Source organism: Stigmatopora argus, chromosome 21 (assembly GCF_051989625.1).
Source record: "Stigmatopora argus isolate UIUO_Sarg chromosome 21, RoL_Sarg_1.0, whole genome shotgun sequence".
Taxonomy (NCBI): Eukaryota; Metazoa; Chordata; class Actinopteri; order Syngnathiformes; family Syngnathidae; genus Stigmatopora; species Stigmatopora argus.
The window spans coordinates 6185517-6207192 of record NC_135407.1 but is presented as its reverse complement, the minus strand read 5'-3'; the positions used below and the strand labels follow the sequence as shown (position 1 = coordinate 6207192).

The following is a 21676-nucleotide window of genomic DNA, read 5'->3' as shown; positions in this document are numbered from 1 at the left end:
CTTCCCAGAAGAGTGGAAATTATGGATGCAATAATTCCTTGTGTGTTCTTTAAACATTTTTATTTGTTTTATTTACTGCTACAGATGTCAAAGTAAAAGTGTGACGCAGCATTTCAAATGGCTCCAGTTTGAGGCCCGAGTAAAAAAGCCACAACGGCATGTGGCCACATGTTGATCATGTGATCTAACAACAACTGATTTGATTGCTCGATGTGCATTAGCATGCGGTCTCGCTTAGCCAGACGCACGAGATTTGCTGGGGTAGATGAATGAAACTTTGCACTTTCCGTCCATTTTGTGCCCTTCTTTTCCTCATTGCAGCGATCCTCAGGTCCCAGCTGACTTTGGGCGAGATCTGGGTGACACCCAGAACTGGTCGCCCGTTAATCCCAGACCAGATTTGAACACCTTCGCATTTACCGATAAATTGGACTTCAATTGACCATTTTTTGGAATCTTGTAGGGATCCAAAGTACCCAGAGAAAACTCATCCAAGCATGGGAAGAAGATGTTTACCAAACAAGAGACGTTTAAGGCAACTACGAGTATTTCATTCTACTTTGGAGATCTGTCCGTCTTGATAATAATCTTTCATTTTGATGATTTTCATATATTGTTGTTCTTTCTCTGACTTTATCTTCAAATAATGACCAGATACATCACGTCTTGGGTCAACGCCACTCTTGGAGATACTAAAGTTTAAGACACAGGATTAAAAACAAAAAATATTGGTCACACACACACACACACACACACACACACACACACACACACACACACACACACACACACACACACACACACAAACACACTTCCTGTTGGATTGTGTTCTCGCTGTTCTCAGAAAAATGAGGCAGGACTTTGGAAATGGAATGTTCAAGACCTCGTCAGCGGCTTTCGGGACCAATCAAGCGAGTCTTACAAACCCCATGCTGCCCAGGTTAAATCCACTTTAACCAGTGGCGGTCCGTGCATTTTCTCGTAGCGCCTTCAACGTATCAATCCAACCCTCAAAAACTATTTTATGGCTATAAAACCTCTACTGCAGCTACAGCTGCGACACATAAAAAAATAATCAATAAATCAATGCACAAAAATGGGGTAAAATCCACTTCCTAGCAGCATTTCATGATTAAATACAAATACTGGAGCTTTTCAGACATTACAACCGGGGCCGGGGTGTGATTTTCCCGGGAAAAGACAGCAATGAACGTCAATGGCGTACGGGCAAACATTGCCCGAAAATGTTATGAATACACACATCTGGAAGCAGTGCAACCAGGGGGAAAAGCAATGAAAGGAAGCTAACAGACCATTTGGAATAATAAGTATTGATGGACAAAATATAATATATGATTCAGATATTTCTTAGGCCAGCAGAGAAGGCCTTGAAGGCCCTGACGGCCTGCCACTGACTTTAACCTTTCCACGCCCCTTTCGAGGGAAAGTCCCACCGCGTCCACGTGAAAGTGGGATTCGTATCGCCGTAACGCCGTCAAGGTGTCGGCTGTCTTTTTAACCACGAATAGCAGAACGATCAAAGTATATTAAGTCGGACGAGAAATAACTAAAAGGGCTTTTGGCCACTCGGTATGAGAGTTGACATTTCCATTAATCACCCGAGCTGCCGCTTGGCGGGCGCTCGACGGCCAGGCTCCAAATTGCCGCATGCACACAACACTTATCAACTTCAAATGAGTATCCTCCTCCTCCGTCGGCGAGGCTGGTTATTTTGTTTCCATCGGGAGGGTCGCAAGAGATCTGTTTGCTTTATCTCGAGTTCCTCCTCCTCACGCAGCAAGTCATTCGAGATTCCCCAGATTGTTTTAATGGACGGTGAGCTCAGCCTTGACCTAAACAAATGTGCTTTGGATCCGCCGAGAGCCGCTATAAATAGGCTCGGTGATAGCCGATATCCAAAGAGGTCCACGGGCATTATGGGAGGTTAGCGACCGGTTTCCTCCCTCGCTAAACCTTGACTTTGGAGACGGGTACTTTTGGGGAATTTTCAGATAGACAAAAGGAAGATTTGAGAAACGTGGGGGTCCTGCCGGCGTCGCTCGAACGCCGACGAATGAGTTTTTGCGGCCTACATTCGGGAAGGATGAACGCACTTCGTTTTTGGCGGAGCGAATAATGACGTACGGCGAATTGAGCTGCGAATACGTGCCGATAAGAGCGACCCTGAAAGAAGTAATCCCCCCCCCCAGCACCCGCCTCTTGGCAAACTCAGTCGGATTTCAGATCACTGAGGATTTATTTATGTGCACAGTGAGTGATTAAGCTGAGAACAAATTAAATTCCTCAAATGATTATTGCTCATTTCTTTTCCCATTTCATGTACACTCATAAAAGAAAAGACTTGCAGGTGCGGGTGGAACATTGCTCATGCTTTCCTCCAAAGTCAGTCCGGGCATCCGTGCCAGATGGAAGGGTGGCGTTCCATCCTATTCGCTCGGCCAAGCCAAATATCCACCTGGCAAGGGCCGAGCCTGCCTGTGGTGAAATATACTACGCCTTATTAATAATTTCTCTGTTTGATCTGGAAAAAGCTGCCTCACGCTCGTTAAATAAAGACCTCATTTGACTCGCCCAAATCAAAACGACATGACTTCAACGACTACTTCAGGGTAGCAGTTAAGGTTAAATGAGGTGATGCTTCATTCAGAAAACGTTGTTTTATTTAATTCTATACATTCCTCATGCGCCATTGCCATGTCCAGAAGAAAAATAAGAATTTAAAAAAATATTTAATAAGAATAATTAGTTTGATTTATAAAATTACCTTTACCAGAGCCATTCAATTCCATTTAAAATCGGGCAAATCTGGACAACTACTGTGTTTTCTCGCATATTAGCCGACTTCGCGTATAAGCCGCACCCTTAAATTTGCCTTAAAATCATTGAGTTTTACAATTTCTCTGGTATAAGACGCCCCCTCACTCATAATTTTCACCTCCATATTCATTGCTTTTTAATAGTCAATAATCAAATGTGTAACTTTGAAGGGAAAATCGTGCTATTTCTGAGATACTGTGCATTCCTAAAGGGTGTTGCCTACACGTAGAAAAATTCAAAAAGGAAGTCATGTGAGCAGTGCAACCAGGAAGTGTGTCCGTAGCAGTCGTTTTTCATCCCTAGGTAAGATTGCGGCGCCCTGAGCGAACAATGGCAGGCACAAGTAAGTGAATTTTTCTCGTTTTAGACAAAATTTCATTCACAGGCGTCAAAAAATTATGTTTATCTTTTCTCTATTTTGAAATAAATGACTCTACAATCTTGCGTTATGGCGTTTTGTCTTTGTCAGGTCTCATTTGTGTGCATATAAGCCGTAGTTGAACACACACACACACACACAAAGTGTCAAGATGATCCGCTTGCATATGAATCGACTCAGCCAATTTCCAACTCAACCATTTTTGGCATTTTCATCGCACTGGCCATCCAAAACGTAGGCTGAGATGAAGTCATTTGCCCGCCAGACCACCCGCGGCCTTGACTGAGGCCACGACACATCTGGGCCGCTTATCTATTTCCCACCGAGGGTCTGTGGAATTTGGGGGGATGCGGTCACGCTTTGCCTCTGTTTTGAAAACACAACAAGGGTCCATGTGTGTGTGTGTGTGTGTGGACTGACCCATTTTGGTGGGAATGATCAAGCTGTTTCGGTTATTGCGTAACTTGATGACACACGACCTATGAATGCAAACAAACAGAGCAGTGGGATGCCACAGTTATCTGACTGAGTCTGGTTGTTGACATCAAAGTTTGCAGGGTTTCCTGGAAGGCAGTGTGCTTTAAAGTGCTCTCGGTGTTTTATTTCGTTTTTCTCTGAAATAGTAGTACCGAGCGCTCGCGCCAAAATCATTTGCTATTCCATCGTAGACATTAGAAAATCATTAGCTCCGTAACCGCTCTCGAGACAACATTATCGGAGGGCCGGCCCAGCACGTGTTCCCACACGGCGAGTTGGGCGGAGGGTTCAAGAAGACTCGTGATTGGCCCAGAGCTCGGTTCTTGTGCGGCGACTGAGAGGGGATTATGTATCATAGTTATGTCCAAACAATTGAAGGCCTGCAAAAGATATGGGAGCGCATCACTGGCATTCGCATGATGGCTGAGCGCCGGGAACGCTTAGCGGGTAGCAATGTTTTCGGGGGAATTTCGTGATATACGCACTCAAGCGCAGTGAACTAACATAGTGACTACTTCCTCTAGTATGATGTGTAATGCAATATTATGTCATAGAGCGAAGGCTCGACACGGGGCCTTCTCCATTACGGCACGTGAAGATCCTAATGCCAGAAAACACTGACACAATAATTCTTGTGCAATCCTGTAGATGAGTTACTATTAAAGCAGAAAGTGTAAAATTGTAGATGGACATCGTGTCATGGACTAAGTGGCTCGATAAACTTCCACTTTGAATGGATTAGATGTCCATTGCTGTCAATAGCAGTTGTAGAAGATTGTGTTTGTCACATATTGGATGCGCTAGGTGTCCAATCCATTTTAGCAGCAATCGAATCATCAACACTTTTGTTGGGGGCGCGTCGGCCTCACAGTGGGGGACCTGGGTTCAAATCCAGGTCAATCCACCTGTGCGGTGTTTGCATGTTCTCCCCGGGCCTGCGTGGGTTTTCTCCGGGTACTCCGGTTTCCTCCCACATTCCAAATACATCCATGGTTAGGTTGATTGGACACTAAATTGCAGCCTAGGTATGAGTGTGAGTGTGATTGGTTGTTTGTCTCCTTGTGCCCTTGCAATTGGCTGGCCACCGATTCAGGATGTCCCCCGCCTCTGGCCTGAAGTCAGCTGGGATAGGCTCCGGCACCCCTCTGTGACCCTAGTGAGGATAAAGCGGTTCAGAAAATGAGATGAGACAACAACTTTATAATATCCCAGTCCATCCCCAAGGAAATTCTCTAAATTTAACTTATCGGCTGCCATTGACGGTGCTAGACGTCCAAACCAGTTTGACCATTCAAACGGTCAATCCCAGTCCGATTGGATTGGACGTCTAGGCAGTGAAACATGATCACTCAACTCCAGTCATTGCAGTTCCAAACGATTTTACATCTGTCAAGAGGCAATGGCAGTGAAGGAGTTAAAGGTAAAGCTATTCCCATAATTCCAAGTTACGAGTGAGGCTAAACTAATATAATACCCAATAATTGACGTGCACGTGCGTTGCCATGGCTCCGTTCGTCGTAGTATTAAATTTCAGGTACGGGGGGCAACTTCATGTTAATGTCAACTTGTTGTGAGGTCAGTGCGCGTGCGCGGTGGCGTGCGTTCGAGGAGGAGAGCGCCTCGGGGCGGGGAGGAAGGCGGACAAGGTGAAGAGTTTGTGTTTTCTGGGGTGGGGAGGAGGAGAAGGAGGAGGAGGAGGAGGAGAAGGAGGAGGAGAAGGAGGAGACGGAGGAGGAGGAAGAGGAAGAGGAAGAGGAAGAGGAGCCAAGAGAAGAGAAAGGGGGGAAATCGTGCAGAAATCCATAGGACGACATTCGAGGCTCACCGGCTCCTTCGACGCTCTTTCCGGGCACCGCTGCAACGACTCACGACGCCTTCCCCAACCGTAAGAACTTCACTTGTTTCCCATCGAGCAACTTAGATCGAGATTTTACCCGCAATCGCTGCATCTAAACTTCTAGAGGTGGAAAAAAATGGGAAATGTTAGCAAAGCGAGCAGATAGCTGCGCGTGACACGATCGACGTGCTTGTAGTATTTCTAAAGAGAGCTAGAGTTGCGTTTAAGGGAGCAAAAAATGTTGTTGACATTGTTTCTTTTAGCCCAAGGGAGCACGATCTGGCTGCTTTGAGGTTGAATTACAAAATCATAAGATTGGGAACTTGACAACACTAGCAGGTAAGTACTTAAAGTGACGCAATTTGCATTTTTTGGGAGAGTAGCATTGATTTATTTGCAGCACATTTCGCTAACAGAACTGAGTGCACAATAATGGTATGCCATTAAGCTGATGTCAAAAATAGACGTGTATGCCATGTATGTATAAATATTTTGTGGCTAGTCAAGTGGGCAAAGACTGGCATATTTTACATGAGAAAATATCACAGCCAGAACACCAAACAAAATGTATATTTACTGAAATCCTAATTTTCTCACAGATGTACTTCAACACTAAACTATATTCGTATGTTGAATGAATGGCAACAGTTGAAACCAAGCGAAAGGTGCGCTCATGTGTTCAGTGGAAGTCTACAAACTTATTCTGATTGACACTATGATAAAATACAACATAATTGACCGGACATTCAAATTAGATAAAACATTGGCAGGTTAAGAAGGATGTCAGGGGTGCTCTCAGTCTGAATCTGTAGTTTTTTAATGAGATAAGTTCATTGACATAATTGAATATTTCAATCATTCAATAAAGTGGACTATAGCCGTTATGCAGGGCACATATAGACACGGGCAACCATCAGAAGTTGCGTGTACAGTGTTACTAAAGGGAAATGAACCTATGCTATCTGCACTGCATTTAGATGAATGTAACACTGCACCCATGGTGATGTAATTAAGTGTACTGTTGTGTAATTCTACTGAACTCGTGTTCTAAACAAACCTCTTTTTCTGAGAACGCAATGTAGGCTAATCTCAGCAAAATACTCACATAACCGTCCTCCCATTGAGTTATGTCCGAGATCAGGTGACATTTAGGCTTAACGTGAGGCTCCGAATGGTTGATCGCTTAAGTTATGCGAAATGTTGTCGGGCCAAGTCGTACTTTCGACATCATTGAAATCCCCCAAAATATTTTACATATGCCATCTTGACCAACATCAAAATACAGTAGCATGGTGGACGTCGCAATCTCCTTGTACACATTCGACTATTATTCCGCTTATTCTTTCCCATACCTTTAGAGGGAGCCTGTGTTCCACATTGACAATTACTGTTATTGACAAACCGGACCGGCCTTTCTTCCATTAACAATTGCATTTCTTTTACAAAGAAACCAACAGGTGAAACGATAACAACGTCGCTCGACACGCTCGATACGCTCGATCTGGGAGCCGCACGTGTGGCATTAGGGAGTGCCCCCACAGCCTCTTTAATTCTCAGGTTATCCCCCTTTCTGCCCAGTAAAGCTGAATTAGTTCCATTCTGTGCACAGGGAACCACAAATGTCAGCAAATGTCAAGCACTCTGAGCTTTAGCTTCACTTTCAAAGCCTATTAGCGGTGCAGCTTGCCCTTTTGGCCAGTCGCTTGATTGGTGTCAACAGATTCATAAGCCTACACTGCAACCTGTGAGATATATACTGGGCCATAATGGGTGAATACAATCCCCCCAGAGATCCGTAAGGTATGTTCAATTTCTCAAACTGAGACCCATCTAGTTAGCATTTGAAATCAGCTCATTGTAAGACGGATTATCTCTCCCTAACTGCTACTTTCTCCTCCTTCAATTTAGCATTTGAGTCCGTTACGGGCAAGAATATTTGATTTAATAAACTCAAAGAGCAAAAATTGTGAAGTTTGGGTGCTTGACCTTAGAAGTTGTAAAAAAATAATGATAGCTGTAAGAAAGAAGCCATTAGCTACAAAGGTAAGTTTCCTTTTAGATGACTTTCAGCACATTATACTGTCTTGCACATTATACTGTCTTGCCAGATCATTATTTTTTTCAGTGCATAAATCATGGCTCTTAAGGCCTTTGAATTTTTTGGGGGGAAGATGATGTAATGACAGTCGATTGTTAAGCGTTAAAACATTTTCTTTTGTCAAAGGCTCAGCATGAGCGCACGTTTTGATGGGTGCGGTTGACAGCTGCATTGTGTATGACTCCGTAATGTTCCAATTACTGACAGCTTAATATATTAACATTTTTTTTAGGGATGTTAGTTGTTAAATATTATGGGGAGGTGTCGTGTTGATGTTGCACAATAGTTCATGATAGTAATACAGAACATAATACCCTGTATGGTGTTTTTTTTCATGAAATGGGCTGTTTTAAAAATGCAAGAATTCAGATTTTCAATGTAAAATGATAAATAAGGAGGGCTTAAACAGGTCTTTTATCCAAAGTTTCTCTCAATTAAAAAAAGTTCCTACATCAGTAGTCACGGACATTTCATTACGAGATTAGTATCTCCCAGCTAATAGGCACGTCGCTTCACATTTCCGGTGAAGAAGTTCGATTTCCGAAGAAACGCTATACCTAGGTTTACGTTTCCTAATAAAAGTCATCGGTTTATCAACTTTTTCAACTCGAGGATCCATTTTGGCATGCGAGAGAGAGAAACGACATGTCCAATTATCAGCTTGCTACGTGCAAAGTGCAACCTAAACATAGCAGCCAAGCGAGCCCCAGTGGAAACAGTAATTGGTGGGGTGCACAGACAGACTGAGGTGTTATTGAACCATCTGATATCTGTTGTATAATGGAGACCCACTAGGAGCGAGCAAGAAGTGGTGCCAAGCATGGGAAAGGAACTAGTAATAGTTTAGTGGGAAGTGTGTGTCTGTGACTGTGTGTGTGTGTGTGTGTGTGTGTGTAAGTGTGTGTTTGTGTGCAGACTCGCATTCCCTGAATCTGCGGATGTCTGTTTCCTCCCAAAGATTTGTTGTGTATGCTGGAGAAGTATCCGTTTTACAACTTGCGCTTTCTCAAATTCACAGAAATCCTTATTCGAAGGGTGGATGCCCTGAAAGTAGATGCCAGTTTTCCATTTAAATTTGGAGGCCCGATCGGACGTCTGGAATGGAACGCGTTCCCTCGGTTGCCGTTATAGAGACATCAGAGAATTAGGACCACACTGAAAAGAAAAATAATGGCAATGTCTCCATGATGGAGTTGTAGTTTTAAACGGAGAATGAGAAAAATGCACGCGCAACACTGCGATGTGGTTTGCTTGAAAAACATGATGCAATTGGAGTATTTTCGTTGGTCTGTAAACAACTTTTTTTTAGTGCATAATTATTAAAAAGTCATCATGGGAAGAATTTCCTGTAAAACGCCCACTTTACTCACAAAATTCAGCTTTTCATTTTCTCTTTAGAATATTGTCTTAATATTTTCTTTTCAATTAGAAAATGATTACAGTAAACTGTGTTTGCTAGGCTGTTATTGTTCAGCTGTGTTTGTTTCCTGACAATCATTAACCGGACAAGATAGGGGCCATAGAGGCTTGTTTTGTTTTGACAGATGATTTTAACTCATTGTCTCCACAACTTAGAAAAAATAAACATTAGATTCCCATCTTTCTATTCCCCCCCCTTTTTTGTCAGCACTTGAACATAACAAACAATCTCATTTTCACCACTGGTCATTCACCAGTTCAGAAATGTACTTTACTTCACATTTTAACAAATCGCTGGTATTAAAAGTAGCCCCCAAAATTCCCATTTTCAAATGTGTAATGCAATCGTACACGTACTATATCAACATTCCGAGCACAACCTCTCACGAACTCCAAACTTGCCCCCTGCTTACTCACAACAGATAATGCTACACAGTGCGGTTAAAATAGCCCACTCCGATTTCAAGTTACCCCCCCTCTCGCTCCTCCCCCTTTCCCCCTCGCCTTACCATGCGGTCTGCAGGTGGTGAGTGGTCATGTGTTGCTATGGAGGTGGGTGGGTCAAGGGGTGAAGGGGGGGAGGTTGCTTCTTATTTAGTCTTAAACCTTGGCCATTGTTCAAGAACTGACTTGTGTGTGCGTGGCGCACAATGGCCGTGTTTACTTTGGATTTGGTTTGCACATGTTCACCCATGCATGCGCCTTCCTTTGCACATGCACACTTTGTTTTCGGTTTGGGAGCGAGCGGGGTGTCGGCTTTGGTTCCCGCCGTCTTGCTTTAAGCGTATGCCAAACGCACGGCGCTCCTCTCAGCGTTAAGCACAAATCCCTCACCTGGGAAGACGAGGCTATTTAAAGTCGCCTCTTTCCGACGGCGTCCCCCTCCATGCATCGCTCGGTCTTTGTTCCGCTTTTTTCTGCGAGTCGTTCCGTTCCCTTTCCTCCCATTTAACGCATTTTTGCCCGGATGTGTGCAGGGCGCTGACGACACCCGTCGTTCCCTTCCCAGGGATTGCTGAACCGACATTATGGCCTTAGCGGGAGGCCCTGACTATTTCCTGTGTCACTCAAACTATCAGGTGAGTGCGTCTTAAGAGGAAGGAATGTGTATCATAAATGTATCTGGATTGTAAAATCAATAGCCATTTTCTTACTATACTTGCATCAGCAGGATAAAAGACGCTTGAGCTCGGGTAAGAGTTGCAACGCGTGAGATTACGTGGCATAATGGGATTGGCCGCTAGTAAAGTGTATTGTTGGATTGGGACCATTACAATACTGGAAATGCTGAATTTCTTGGTAATGCTGGAGTATTTTTTTTTCATTAGCATTGTGTAGGGGTGACCGCTACAGTTGGGTTAGAACTTTATTTCATCCCGTATTTGGGAAATTTCTTGGTTGCAGTAGCAAGACAGACACAAGACATTGTAGACCTAGGTAAAAAAAAAACAGTTGGGAAAGTCCTATAACTTCGCTAGAACGTAAACGTAAAATGCATTCTTGTATGCCCAGAAATGTCCTCTTTCAAGGCATTTCTGTCCTTAGCCTTATCAAGACTGAAAATGCAGGTTATAGGGGAGAATCTACAGTAGCAGCAACCAATCACAGCCACTTTCAATGTCTAGTTCTGGCCGAATGAGCCTTTTTGTTTCCCAGCTGGAGGATTTTCTCCCCTTCGGCCACCAGTAATGCAAAGAATTTCTCCGAGGAGCACGGCGTGAGTCTATAAATAGAGGACAGAACAACAATAACAAGCTCGCAGCTTTGTTGAACGATGGGCCACAAAGACCGCCATGGTCGGTATTAACCGAGCTGGAAAAATGGAAGGTCGCTGGTAACAGCTGAGCCGGTTTGAGCGGTCATTACATTACAGCTATTGGGTTATAGCTTATAGCTTCCAGGAAAGTTGCCGTTCTGGACCAGTAAGAATGAAGTGAATTGTCAATTGAATCCCCGTCGAGCGCAACATTCCTCCGGCCTACATCTAGCGGGGCAAAAAAAAACCAAAAACTGCTTGGTAGTCTCTGTTAGAGAAGTGGGTAGTAACATTTCTGAGTGTGCGAGCTTTTTATGTAAAGGCTGACATGACACAGCATGGCTCACATTCATTCCACCCCATGGAGTTTCTGTGTAGGCTGTGACCGCAGAGTTAGTCCCTACTGATAAGGCTTGTTTTTTGTATGTTGTACAGACGCTCCCCTACTTACGAACGAGTTAGGTTCCGAGCGATTGTTCATAAGTTGAATTTGTTTGTAAGTTGATTCAGTGCTATATTTTGTAGTATAATTTATGTTTAAGGCCTATATAAGTATATTGAAGGTTTATATAAGTGCATTTGTATGTTTAAGGCTTGTATAAGTAACACACATTGGTTTGTACTGAAAACAACATTTAATAAAATGGAGAGAATATGTACAGTACTGTATAGAGAGAGAGAGAGAGAGAGAGATTTATGTATTAGAAACTGGCCGAAAGAAGCGATCTAACGACGATTGCACAGTTTTCTTCTTTTTTCATCATAAATGATGCGGTAGCACTGTATGGCATCATTCAATTGATTTGCAAACTTTGTGCAACGTTCAATATTTGGGTCCTGCTGCTCGATCTTTCTGTTTATAAATGGTACTGACGGTCGAACGATTCAAGTTGTATACAAATGTGCAACGCTCACCACTCTCACGTGCACCAAGCTTGGTTATTATTGCCACTCGTTTCAAATGAAATGGCTTGCCTCTTCCTTGCAACTCCCTCAATAGAAGCCTTTCGCTTTTTACCAACCATATTCAATAATGGATGCACGAGATATTTAACGATACAAATGAAAAAGGTTATTTGCGCACTGGAGATACGTTCACGCACTTCCGCATTGCAACGAAGAAGGTAGACGCTGGATGAGCTGAGCCCTCACAGCGCCAGGCGTATTAGCGGTGGAAAGAAGCACTACTCGGAAAAAAATACAAAATCGAAGTTACGAACATTTTTCGACATAAACGCAATTTGCAGACATGTTCGTATGTACCGTTGTTCGTAAGTAGGGGAGCGTCTGTATTTGCGTAACACGGCGAAGAAAATGATTGCGGCCATGTTTTATTTGTCTGGGCGGCATTCCAGGTGTGTCTTCCTCAAGGATGAGTGTCTTGACTGTCGTAGTGAGAACTTTGGATCGAGGCAGCGGAGGCGTCAATCAACTTGGTGTGCAAGTACGCTCATAAAAGCGCACGCGAAACCGCAGTCCTCGCTCTGGAAGCTCGGTTGAGTTATGGCCCGAGCAGGGTCCGAAGGGCGGATAGAAGTGACGAACCGACGGGCCCCAGCGGCACGTCGCCGCTCTTCAAAGTGTTCCGAGTGACAGCGGTGCCAAACGTGTGTGATGTGTCTCGGAGCTCGGACTACAATTCCTTCTTTCTTCCTCTCCGCGGAGGTCAGAGGTTAGCGGCTGTGTGCATTGGTTGCCCAGGCAACACTTGGCGCTCGGTCTCGCGGCGGCGCTTCCAAGTAAGTAGAACGGTTGCTTTGCCCAGAGAGAGTAGAACTGCTTAGAAGGAGTTATTGTCGTTTTATACTAAAAAGTCACTTGAATGAGAAGTTTCATTTGAAAAGTGATTCACTGGATCGATTTAAACAATTTGGTCTTTTTCTAGTAGACCAGGAATGCCATTTTAGAGGCGAGTCTAAAGGCAGATTTTGTGACGTAACATTCACAATGACATTTTTCTGGGCTCTTTTGTGAACTCTTGGGATGAAGGCTGTTAAAAACAAGCCATTCATTAACACCTGGTACCCATACTGTTCCCCAAGCTACTAAAAAAAACCTCCAACAACCACATTTCTAGGAATAGAAGGTCATGTGTCCCACAATTTACTAGCAACCAATCCAATGTGTACTCTGTCAATAATTGATATACTCCTGCTGGTGAAATGAATTTCCTCATTCAGTCAGGCTAAAACGGACTGAATTGGATTTAGTTATCAGTTAATAAAATAGTTGACCTTACGCAGTCACCAAAACAATATGATCTAGTGGATTGCAGTCTATGTTCTAAGCCAGGGGTTGGGAACCTTTTTGAAAGAGAGAGCCATAAACAATTCCTATTTTCAAATGTTATTCTTTGAGAGCCATACTCACAATTTAAAAGTCAAAATACATGAAAATGTGCCATTTTTTTTTAGTCATTTTACCACTTTTAAAGTACAAAAAGTCTTTGAATTCTTTTGACAACATTGTTATGCTGTTGCTAATCAATGAATATCAATGAGTATCAATGAGAGAATAGATGCAGAAGACTCTAATGAAAAAAAACAAGTCAATAGCACTGCCGACGTGACGTTCCTATTGGTGCGTTCGGGACTCGGCTCTCTCCCCACCGGTTTCCATATTTTAGCTCAGAGCCATATGCAACCATCAAAAGAGCCACATATGGCTCCCGAGCCATAGGTTCCCTACCCCTGTTCTAAGCTCTCTTGCAATTCAACTTCTTTCATGCCCATATCTTTGTGGCCAGAAACGTATCGATGTAAGTTTTACTGTGGTGTCCTTAAACGGCCTCCACGCCGTACGTGCGCACCCGCACGGTGAACGAGTCAGTGAAATAAAACTCCAGAGTTCTTGATCTGGCTCCGATAGCGAGAGTTTGCCGAAGCCCGCTGACATCCTGCGTCCAACAAGCAGCCTAGTCAAGTCGCCTTCCTTGGAAAGCTTTTGGCCGGAGCTTCTCGGAGCTATAAATCGTACTTTGGGCATTTATGGATGTTTTCGAAGCATCCCACATGCACGCTGGTGTGCGTGTATTCGCAGCAGGACATCTGGCCACGAGCAATTCTTGGGAACAATTCTCCTGCGTTCTGCATTTTCCAGGAAAAGCAAAGATGTATTTTATTTTTTTTGTTTTGGCCTTTTTCCCCCTTGCCTTTGCTCCGCATCGTTCAAGGCTGCATCGAATTACCCAACGCACGAGGAGTTTGACTGTGAGTAACGGCCGAAGTGAGCGTCGTAGGTGCCTGCCTGCGTTCGTGGAAAGAGAAAGAAAAAAAAACAAAGGTCAAGGGGTCGCGGAGTCACAGTGCTGAAGGGTCAAAGTATTGCCGCCGTGTCATTCGGCGTTCCTCGAGAGCAGAGAAGAGGCGTGAACTCGTCTATTGTCCGACTGCTGTCCAAAAAAAACCCCAAAACCCTCCGCGTCTGCCTTGACTTCAATTATGTGACATCCAACGCCTTTTGTAACTCTCAATTTGAAAACATCTTTCCTTTTTTCTTGTGCCTGTTTTGTTTATTTGGCAGGAGGGCATGGACCGCAGTTCCTCTCGCCGGCCCGAGGAGCTGATCGTTCCAGGCTTTCAGCGTTCAGCCCATCCAAACTTGCCACATCACCATGGTAATTCTTCTGTCCTGTCTATTCAAGAACGAAAATGCACAGCAAGTATGACCAGTAATTGTCCACCGCGGTCTTTATGCTGTATTTGATGGATGACACGTTTCTCTTTCTCACCGTTGCCCCGTCCATTTCCTCTCTCTGGAATCTTTCTGCTGCCAAACCTTCTTGCCGACACCCCCCCTGTCCCCTCCTACAACCCCTCTCCTCCCTCTTTTCTATCTTTATCTCCATCTCGAACCTTGTCTTCTGCTATCATTACAAGTTATGTTTGCCAGATGTAGCGCTTTTGGACAAATGTTAAATTCTATCTCCCTCGCTCGCCGTCCCCGCCCCACCCCCCTATGACCCCTTGAACACGTACGCACGTGTGAAATTCTCTCCCCTCGCTCCGCGTTCTCAGAAGTCTCTTTAGTCATCGTGGAAATGCCTGGAAGGAGAGATGTTTTAAATCTTGGCGCCTCCCGACCTCCTCGTGCACAGCGATGTGCGCTCGTCACGCTTGTGCAAGTGTGTTGTAAACACGGCCCTGGGAGAGGACCCTGATTAGGAGAGAATGTTTATGTAGGCCTGTAGGTCAGGTCATTAAATGGGAAAAGTGGAGAAAGTAGCACACAGGCCAGCGGGAGAGAGCCACGAATAATTGGAGATAAGATGATAAAGATGGTGTGCTGCCGTTATTAACCAAGTCAAAAAAAAGCCATGTCAGTGCTTCCCTGACCTCCAGGTCGCCCATAAATGATTGCAGGGTGTGATGATTTCACTACAATGTCCTGGGCGCGCTCGCTAAGGGAGATCTTGTCGCCAAAAATGGGGAAATAAAAGAATTTGACTGTAGTCAAGAACCCAATGCAACACCTAAAACTATGTGATGGGCTAGATTGGATTGAAAATTGCATCTATCTCATCGGGCCAAATCGAAAATTGATGCTACATCAGGAACAAATGTCATAGCCCCAAATTTGAATTGGATTGGATTGGATAACTTTATTCATCCCGTATTCGGGAAATTTCGTTGTCACAGTAGCAAGAGGGTGAGGATGCAGGAATAGGAAAGGCATTTTAGACATAAATAGATAGGTAATAAGTAGGTTAAGAAATAAATACAATTACAGCACATTGACATAATCTACTTCAAACGTATGAGCAACACCTAAAACATGCATTACTTTTTCACTTAAAAAAAAAAAAGGCAGATCCCGATGACACCGTGACTGAATTTGTGTGTGCAAAAGGCACTTTGTAGGCAAGTGACTTGTTTACAAAACTGTCAGCAGGGGATAATAAGACAAGCATGTCTCCCAAGCTTTACATAAGAGCCATCCCGTCGTTTCTCCTTCATCCCTTCACCTCGTAACCCATGTCCCACTCTTGAACATCACATGACCTTGTGTCCTTTACTTACCCTCCCTGTTTGTCATGCATACCACTTTGTGATCTGAGCTGAGCTGACTCCCCGCCGTTTGGAGTACTGCCCCCCCAACCCACCATTCCCCGCTCTCAGGCCTCACTCGGACTGCAGATATTGTACGCTTTTGATTCTCCTGTATAATTACACGTACACCGTGTCCCGGCCTGTGCGCGAGGATGTCGGTGTGTTCTATTTTGCCGCGAACACTTGGTACACTCGGGCGGGTGAGCGCTCCCAGATTGCTGTCATTTTTTTTCCACCCAAAGGAATGTCAGGAATTCTGTGCGGTGTTGGTTTGGGACAGCCATCGGTCAAAAGGGCCTTGGACATTGGAACATATCGGATCACACCATTCGCACTATGATGAGACATTTCAGCTTTTGTTCATAGCCACGCACTTTCTATCTTTTTATCTACGAAGTAATTAACCACTGACTGGCAACCAGTTCAAGGTGTACCCCAACTCCTGCCTATTATTAGCTAGCTACATTTGTACTCGATGGAGCATTGCAACTTCCACGCTCATAATTCCAATCCATTCCCTCACAGATGACGACGTGGATCTGGAGAAGCTGGTCAACGAGATGAACTCCTCCATGGAGAGCGTTTACTCCACGCAGGCCGACACGGCACTCATCCTCAACAACGGACACGCGCATCCCGCCCACCATCACCACCTGATGCACGTCCCCTTTGTCAGACACGGCCCAGCTGTCCGACGTCACACTCCCCCTTCCGTCCCCGCCAGGGAAAGGTTGCGCCACTCTCAGCCAATGCACATCCAGGCTGTAAGGTAGGGGACACGCAACATTCTCTGCTTAACATCAACAAACATGGTGATTGCTAGAAGGAAAATACCCGCTGACTAAAATGACCTAAGCAAACTAAATGATATCAATACATCTGAGTAAAACTTCTGACAACGTTCCAGGCTTTTCTAATGTATACAAGAGAATTGATAGCTTTTTAAATGGGAAAAAAATCATTCCATACACGAGTTTAATTTGTTTTAACCTTGTCATGGATTGAATTTAACGTAAAAGTTAACATAACCCTGCTTAGTGTATTCATGAACAAAAATAGAAATACTAGCCTTGTTTCAAAAGTATGGAAAAAAATAAAGAAATCTGTTAGGTCTCTTGACCTTGCGTTTTCTCCTTAGCTCGAGACCCAAGTGTGTGTTTGTGTGTGTGTCTCCCCCTGCAGGTGCTTGCGGGACGAGCAGCATCTGCGTCCTGCTTCGCTTCCTGCTATTCCCAATCCTTTCCCCGAGCTCTGCAGCCCGACCGGCTCGCCAATTCTCAGCCCCATCGAGGCTTCTGACCAACATGTAGGTGCCCACACACACAAACACACACACACACACACACTTCGCTGCACAACACTTGACTCGTCCCGAAAACACTAGATAAAGACCACAATGGCGAATCTTACCCACACTCGACATTATTGTAACTCCTCCATAGTCATGGGAAGCGCGTGTGGCTGTGTGTATTGGTGAGCAGCTGACCGGCCCGTTTTGCTCAGGTCAGAGCAGCTTGTGTTGACTTTACATGGGCCCTGCCGGCTTTCCCTCCCATCACAGGTTACCCTGGGTTATCTAGCACTCTGCTGATTTTTTTTTTGGGGGGGGGGGAGCACAGGGGATGTATTATTATAAAAAAAAATCGCACACCCAGAGGAACAGGCATGTTTTGCTGAGGAAGGAGGTGAGCGATGTCCTCAGGATGTTGCGAGGTTTTCCGTAATCGCGGCGGGAACACGGCTTGGGAACGTCTGCAGGTTTGCTCTTTCTGAACCTTGAGAATCCATCTGCCGGCTCCGGCAAGACGGGCGTCCGTTTCCGGTTCACACGCTTTCAAGGTGGCTCTTTTGCCGTCACAGCGCGAGTGTGTGAATGTGTGTGTATGTGTGTGTCATAGCCTAGCCTTGCCCTTCCTTCCCCCAGCAGAGCCTCCTGTCTCAGGAATTTTCCATCCTTGACAGGATTCCCTCCCTAAATAATGAAAATGATTGAAAATGCTGCCTTGCTACACACACTTTGACAGACAAACTGCTCGAGAGTGTGTTTGGACATTTTGTACAGGTCACAGGTGCTTTTTATATACACGTTCAATTTCCCTGACATCATCTCACAAGATGTGCTGTCAGCGTGCTAGCTTGCATTTTGCACAAAGGGCCTGTTGTGTGACTTTTCAGAAAACATCTTCCTTTTCTGCACTTCAGCTCCTTCAGCTGCGTGAGAACAAGACATTCGTTTTAATATTGCATTTTTGTTTTTTGCAGTCTAGGTTTTTTTTCCTCCAAAATTTGATGTTCTGGTTCATACACACGAGGCCTGAGAGATTTTTTTTTTTTTTTATTGCAAAAGATGATTTAAGATCATTTTCCTGGATATATACACATCTTTTCCAGTGACAAATTTAATTTCTTTGTTTTTATTTACAGTGATTGCAGACTGGGTAAATGCAATCCATCCTTAATGCTGCAAAAGACAGTTGGATTTTAAAATTGCTGATTCAAATGAGATTTCTGTTCACCTTTTTAGATGAGGCCGGATTCCAATTTCAGATGATAATCATCTGAAATTCTCTCCCAAAATGGGAATTGCACAACTTTGGCCACAAAGTCTAAATCCAGCCAACAATCCACTTGTGTATCATGGGTTGTTTTTTAATGTGGGTAAGGCAATACTCTTTACCTCACTGACCTCTCTTTCTGGAACCATCATGTGTTCCAATCATGGCTAATGCCTAAAATGAACCACGTGGTGACTTAGAATATCCACTTTAACTGATCGAATCGCTCCATTTCAACAAGACGTCCTAGAAAAAAAACGACAGACGTCTTGCGTCTAGTTAGTTGTGTTTAGTTTGCCAACATATTCACGTATGTGACTTTGGCAATGTGATTCAATAGTTTATGCAACGGTGCATGATGACATGTGTCACGTGCATTATTTTTGCATTGAACTGTTCTTTTTTGGGGGGGGGGTGTATCAAAAGAGCTTTCTCATACTTTCTCCCTCCAGCTGTTCTATTGGAATCTGAACATTCTTTGCTAATCTTCAGTCTTTCTCACTGGGATACACAGTTCATATTATCAGCTTATGTTATTATGCTATAAGTATACCCAAGTATATGCGTGACATGACAGGTTTATGGTCTGCATCGTTGCTAATAGCATAAATGGATTTGCCTCTGGGTATTATGAGCAGCCCACCATGAAAAAGCTAACGTGACAACTCCTACAGATTTGGGAGATAGGCTTGAGGGAATACCCTGACGTGAGTTGACCCTCCAATACCTGAAGCGTCTCTTAATTTATGGTGGCTCTGCGTTGTAAATTTTCATATGCTTCCAGCGGCTTTCAAGTAATTTGCTCGGTCACGATTCACAAATCAGGACATGGCACCAGGGTTTAACTTTAGCATCGGGTTGCTGGCTGGAACTGAATTTATGCCTTCTTTTGTGAGCACATTCCATTACAAGCATTTTTCAATTATAAACTGTGTGTGTGTATGGAGTGGGACTTTTTTTTTACACTTCTGTAAAAAAAAAAAAAAAAAGGGTTTGTGTGCATGTATGTATGTGTGTATATATATTATATGTATATAATGTGTGTATGTGTTTGTGTGCATGTATGTAGGTGTATAAATATATTATATGTATATTTATATATTATGTGTGTATGTATATGTTTGTGTGCATGTATGTATATATGTATATATATATATATTATAGGTATATATATTATAGGTATATATATATTATATGTATGTGTATATATATTATATGTATATATTATATGCGTTTATATATATAATATGTATATATTATTTGTGTGTGTATATATATTATATGTATATATAATGTGTATATGTGTATATATGTATATATTGTGTGTGTGTGTATATATGTATATATTATATGTATATATGTGTATATATGTATATATTATATGCATTTGTATATATTATATGTATATGTATATATTATGTGTATATATGTTTATATTATATATATGTACGTGCACGTATGTATCTATGATATGGATAAGTGCACGTATGTATCTATGATATGGATACGTGCACGTATGTATCTATGATATGGATACGTGCACGTATGTATCTATGATATGGATACGTGCACGTATGTATCTATGATATGGATACGTGCACGTATGTATCTATGATATGGATATGTACATGTACATATACATGCATGAGTTTAAACTTTTTTTTTTAGTAGTCAGTGGCCTCTGCTCAAATATAGCCCCCCCCCAACCCCGATGCCCACCAACACCACATTGGAATTGTGATTCTTTTCACCGGCAGGAAATTAGATCTTTTCTTACCTCATTGTTGTGCGAGTGAATAGCAGAGGCGAGTTGGAGCGCCTTGTGGAACAACTCCAAGCCTTTCATGGAAAAACAAGTGACAAAGCAATAGAAAGATAAATAGATCTTTCGTGTTCATTTCAACTTTGTCTTGCACGAGACCACTCCCATGCGTGTTTCTCTTGACGATTGTGTCATGGCAGTAGCCGTGTCCCTTGGCGGATTTGTCATGGCCAAAAGTGGCAAAGACCCACCGATGTACGCAAGGAACCCCCCGAAACTCTGTATGATGTCAGTATTTATTGCATCAATGTCATGGCATCTGATTTGCACGGAGGACGCTGAGTCATTCTCTCTCCTTGCGGTGAGGACCTCTTCTCCTGCTTTTGTCTGCGGTCAGCTGATGTTCCCTGCACGCAAAGGTCTGCTGACCCGCTGCAATCAGATCAGGTGCACGTGTGTGTGTGTGTGTTGTATGCGTGCAATGATGGCAGTGAGAGCCTGTTCCACAGCATAAGCTCATAATGACATTGATGTATAAGCTCTATTGTTAGTTAGATACAACGTCACTGTCGATTCTAATGCGGATTATACGGCTGCAAATGGGAATTCACGCACCTACTTGTTTATAGTGTGAGTTTAGGATTTCTTACATGACCTTGCTTTTTGTTGGGACGATTGACCAACCCGGTCAATGTCGTCAATGTTTTGGGAATGATTTAATAGTCCTTAGCTTGGAGATAATAGAATTGCGTATTGTTGAGATGATGGGATAGTATTGGGTGTCTTAATATTTGGAGGAATTTATGAGGAAAAGTACAGACTTTTAATCATTGTGGATCACTAAACATGAGGCCTGCTGGGACGGTACGCATTTGAAGTCGGGGGAGGTGAGATTCCCTGGCTTTGTGATGGCGTGCTGGCGAGGTGAAATTGAGTTTGGTCTGTCTGCAGAACTAATCAACTCAGTCTGCCTCTAAAGCCACCAACTTGTAGACACGAAAGATGTGTGGCAGCATCCGCAAGTCGAGGGCAAATGTCAGTGCTCGGAACAGCCTCCTATTTTGGCCTACCACAGACGACTTAAACCCATGGCCTCTGACCCAAAACCCAAGTCCTTAGAGATGAGCTGAAGTCATTCTGTTCCCAGAGATAAGAACAAGGTTTTTCTCTGTGTGGCGTAATTGAATATCGCAAAGAATTAGACTCCAAACATTGCATTGTTTGTGAGCGTACGATTGCCGGCCAACGTGGAAATTCAAGTCCATTTGGAAGTAAAGCTCAGGGCGCTAACTAACGGTCGGTCAGCTGACAATCTCCCTCTAATAGCATCATAGACGTGCTTTTGTAGAATTTCTCCGGCCACGCGGAGAGGAGAGAATTCATCATTGTGCTCTTGTGTTACGTAAAACGATTGCATCTGCAGATAAAGGCCCTCGCCTTGTCCTCCTCCCTCCGCTGCAACGGAATTGAGATTTCTTTTACGAGCTGTACTTTTATTGTCGCCACC

General features: G+C 43.7%; 1 protein-coding gene across 2 annotated transcripts in view; it reads left to right on the top strand.

Moving 5' to 3' along the window:
• Positions 1-5349: 5349 nt before the first annotated feature.
• The window catches only part of LOC144066734 (growth factor receptor-bound protein 10-like), a 32931-nt gene continuing 16604 nt past the window's right edge, over positions 5350-21676 (top strand). Inside the window, exons 1-6 of one of the 2 annotated variants that reach the window (XM_077590007.1) lie at positions 5350-5579; positions 5795-5870; positions 10026-10127; positions 14327-14420; positions 16378-16621; positions 17035-17158. In XM_077590007.1, coding sequence (XP_077446133.1) covers positions 10077-10127; positions 14327-14420; positions 16378-16621; positions 17035-17158 — 513 coding nt within the window. In that variant the 5' untranslated portion in view covers positions 5350-5579; positions 5795-5870; positions 10026-10076. The remainder of the gene's footprint in view (positions 5580-5794; positions 5871-10025; positions 10128-14326; positions 14421-16377; positions 16622-17034; positions 17159-21676) is intronic. The other variant, XM_077590006.1, reaches the window with a different exon arrangement.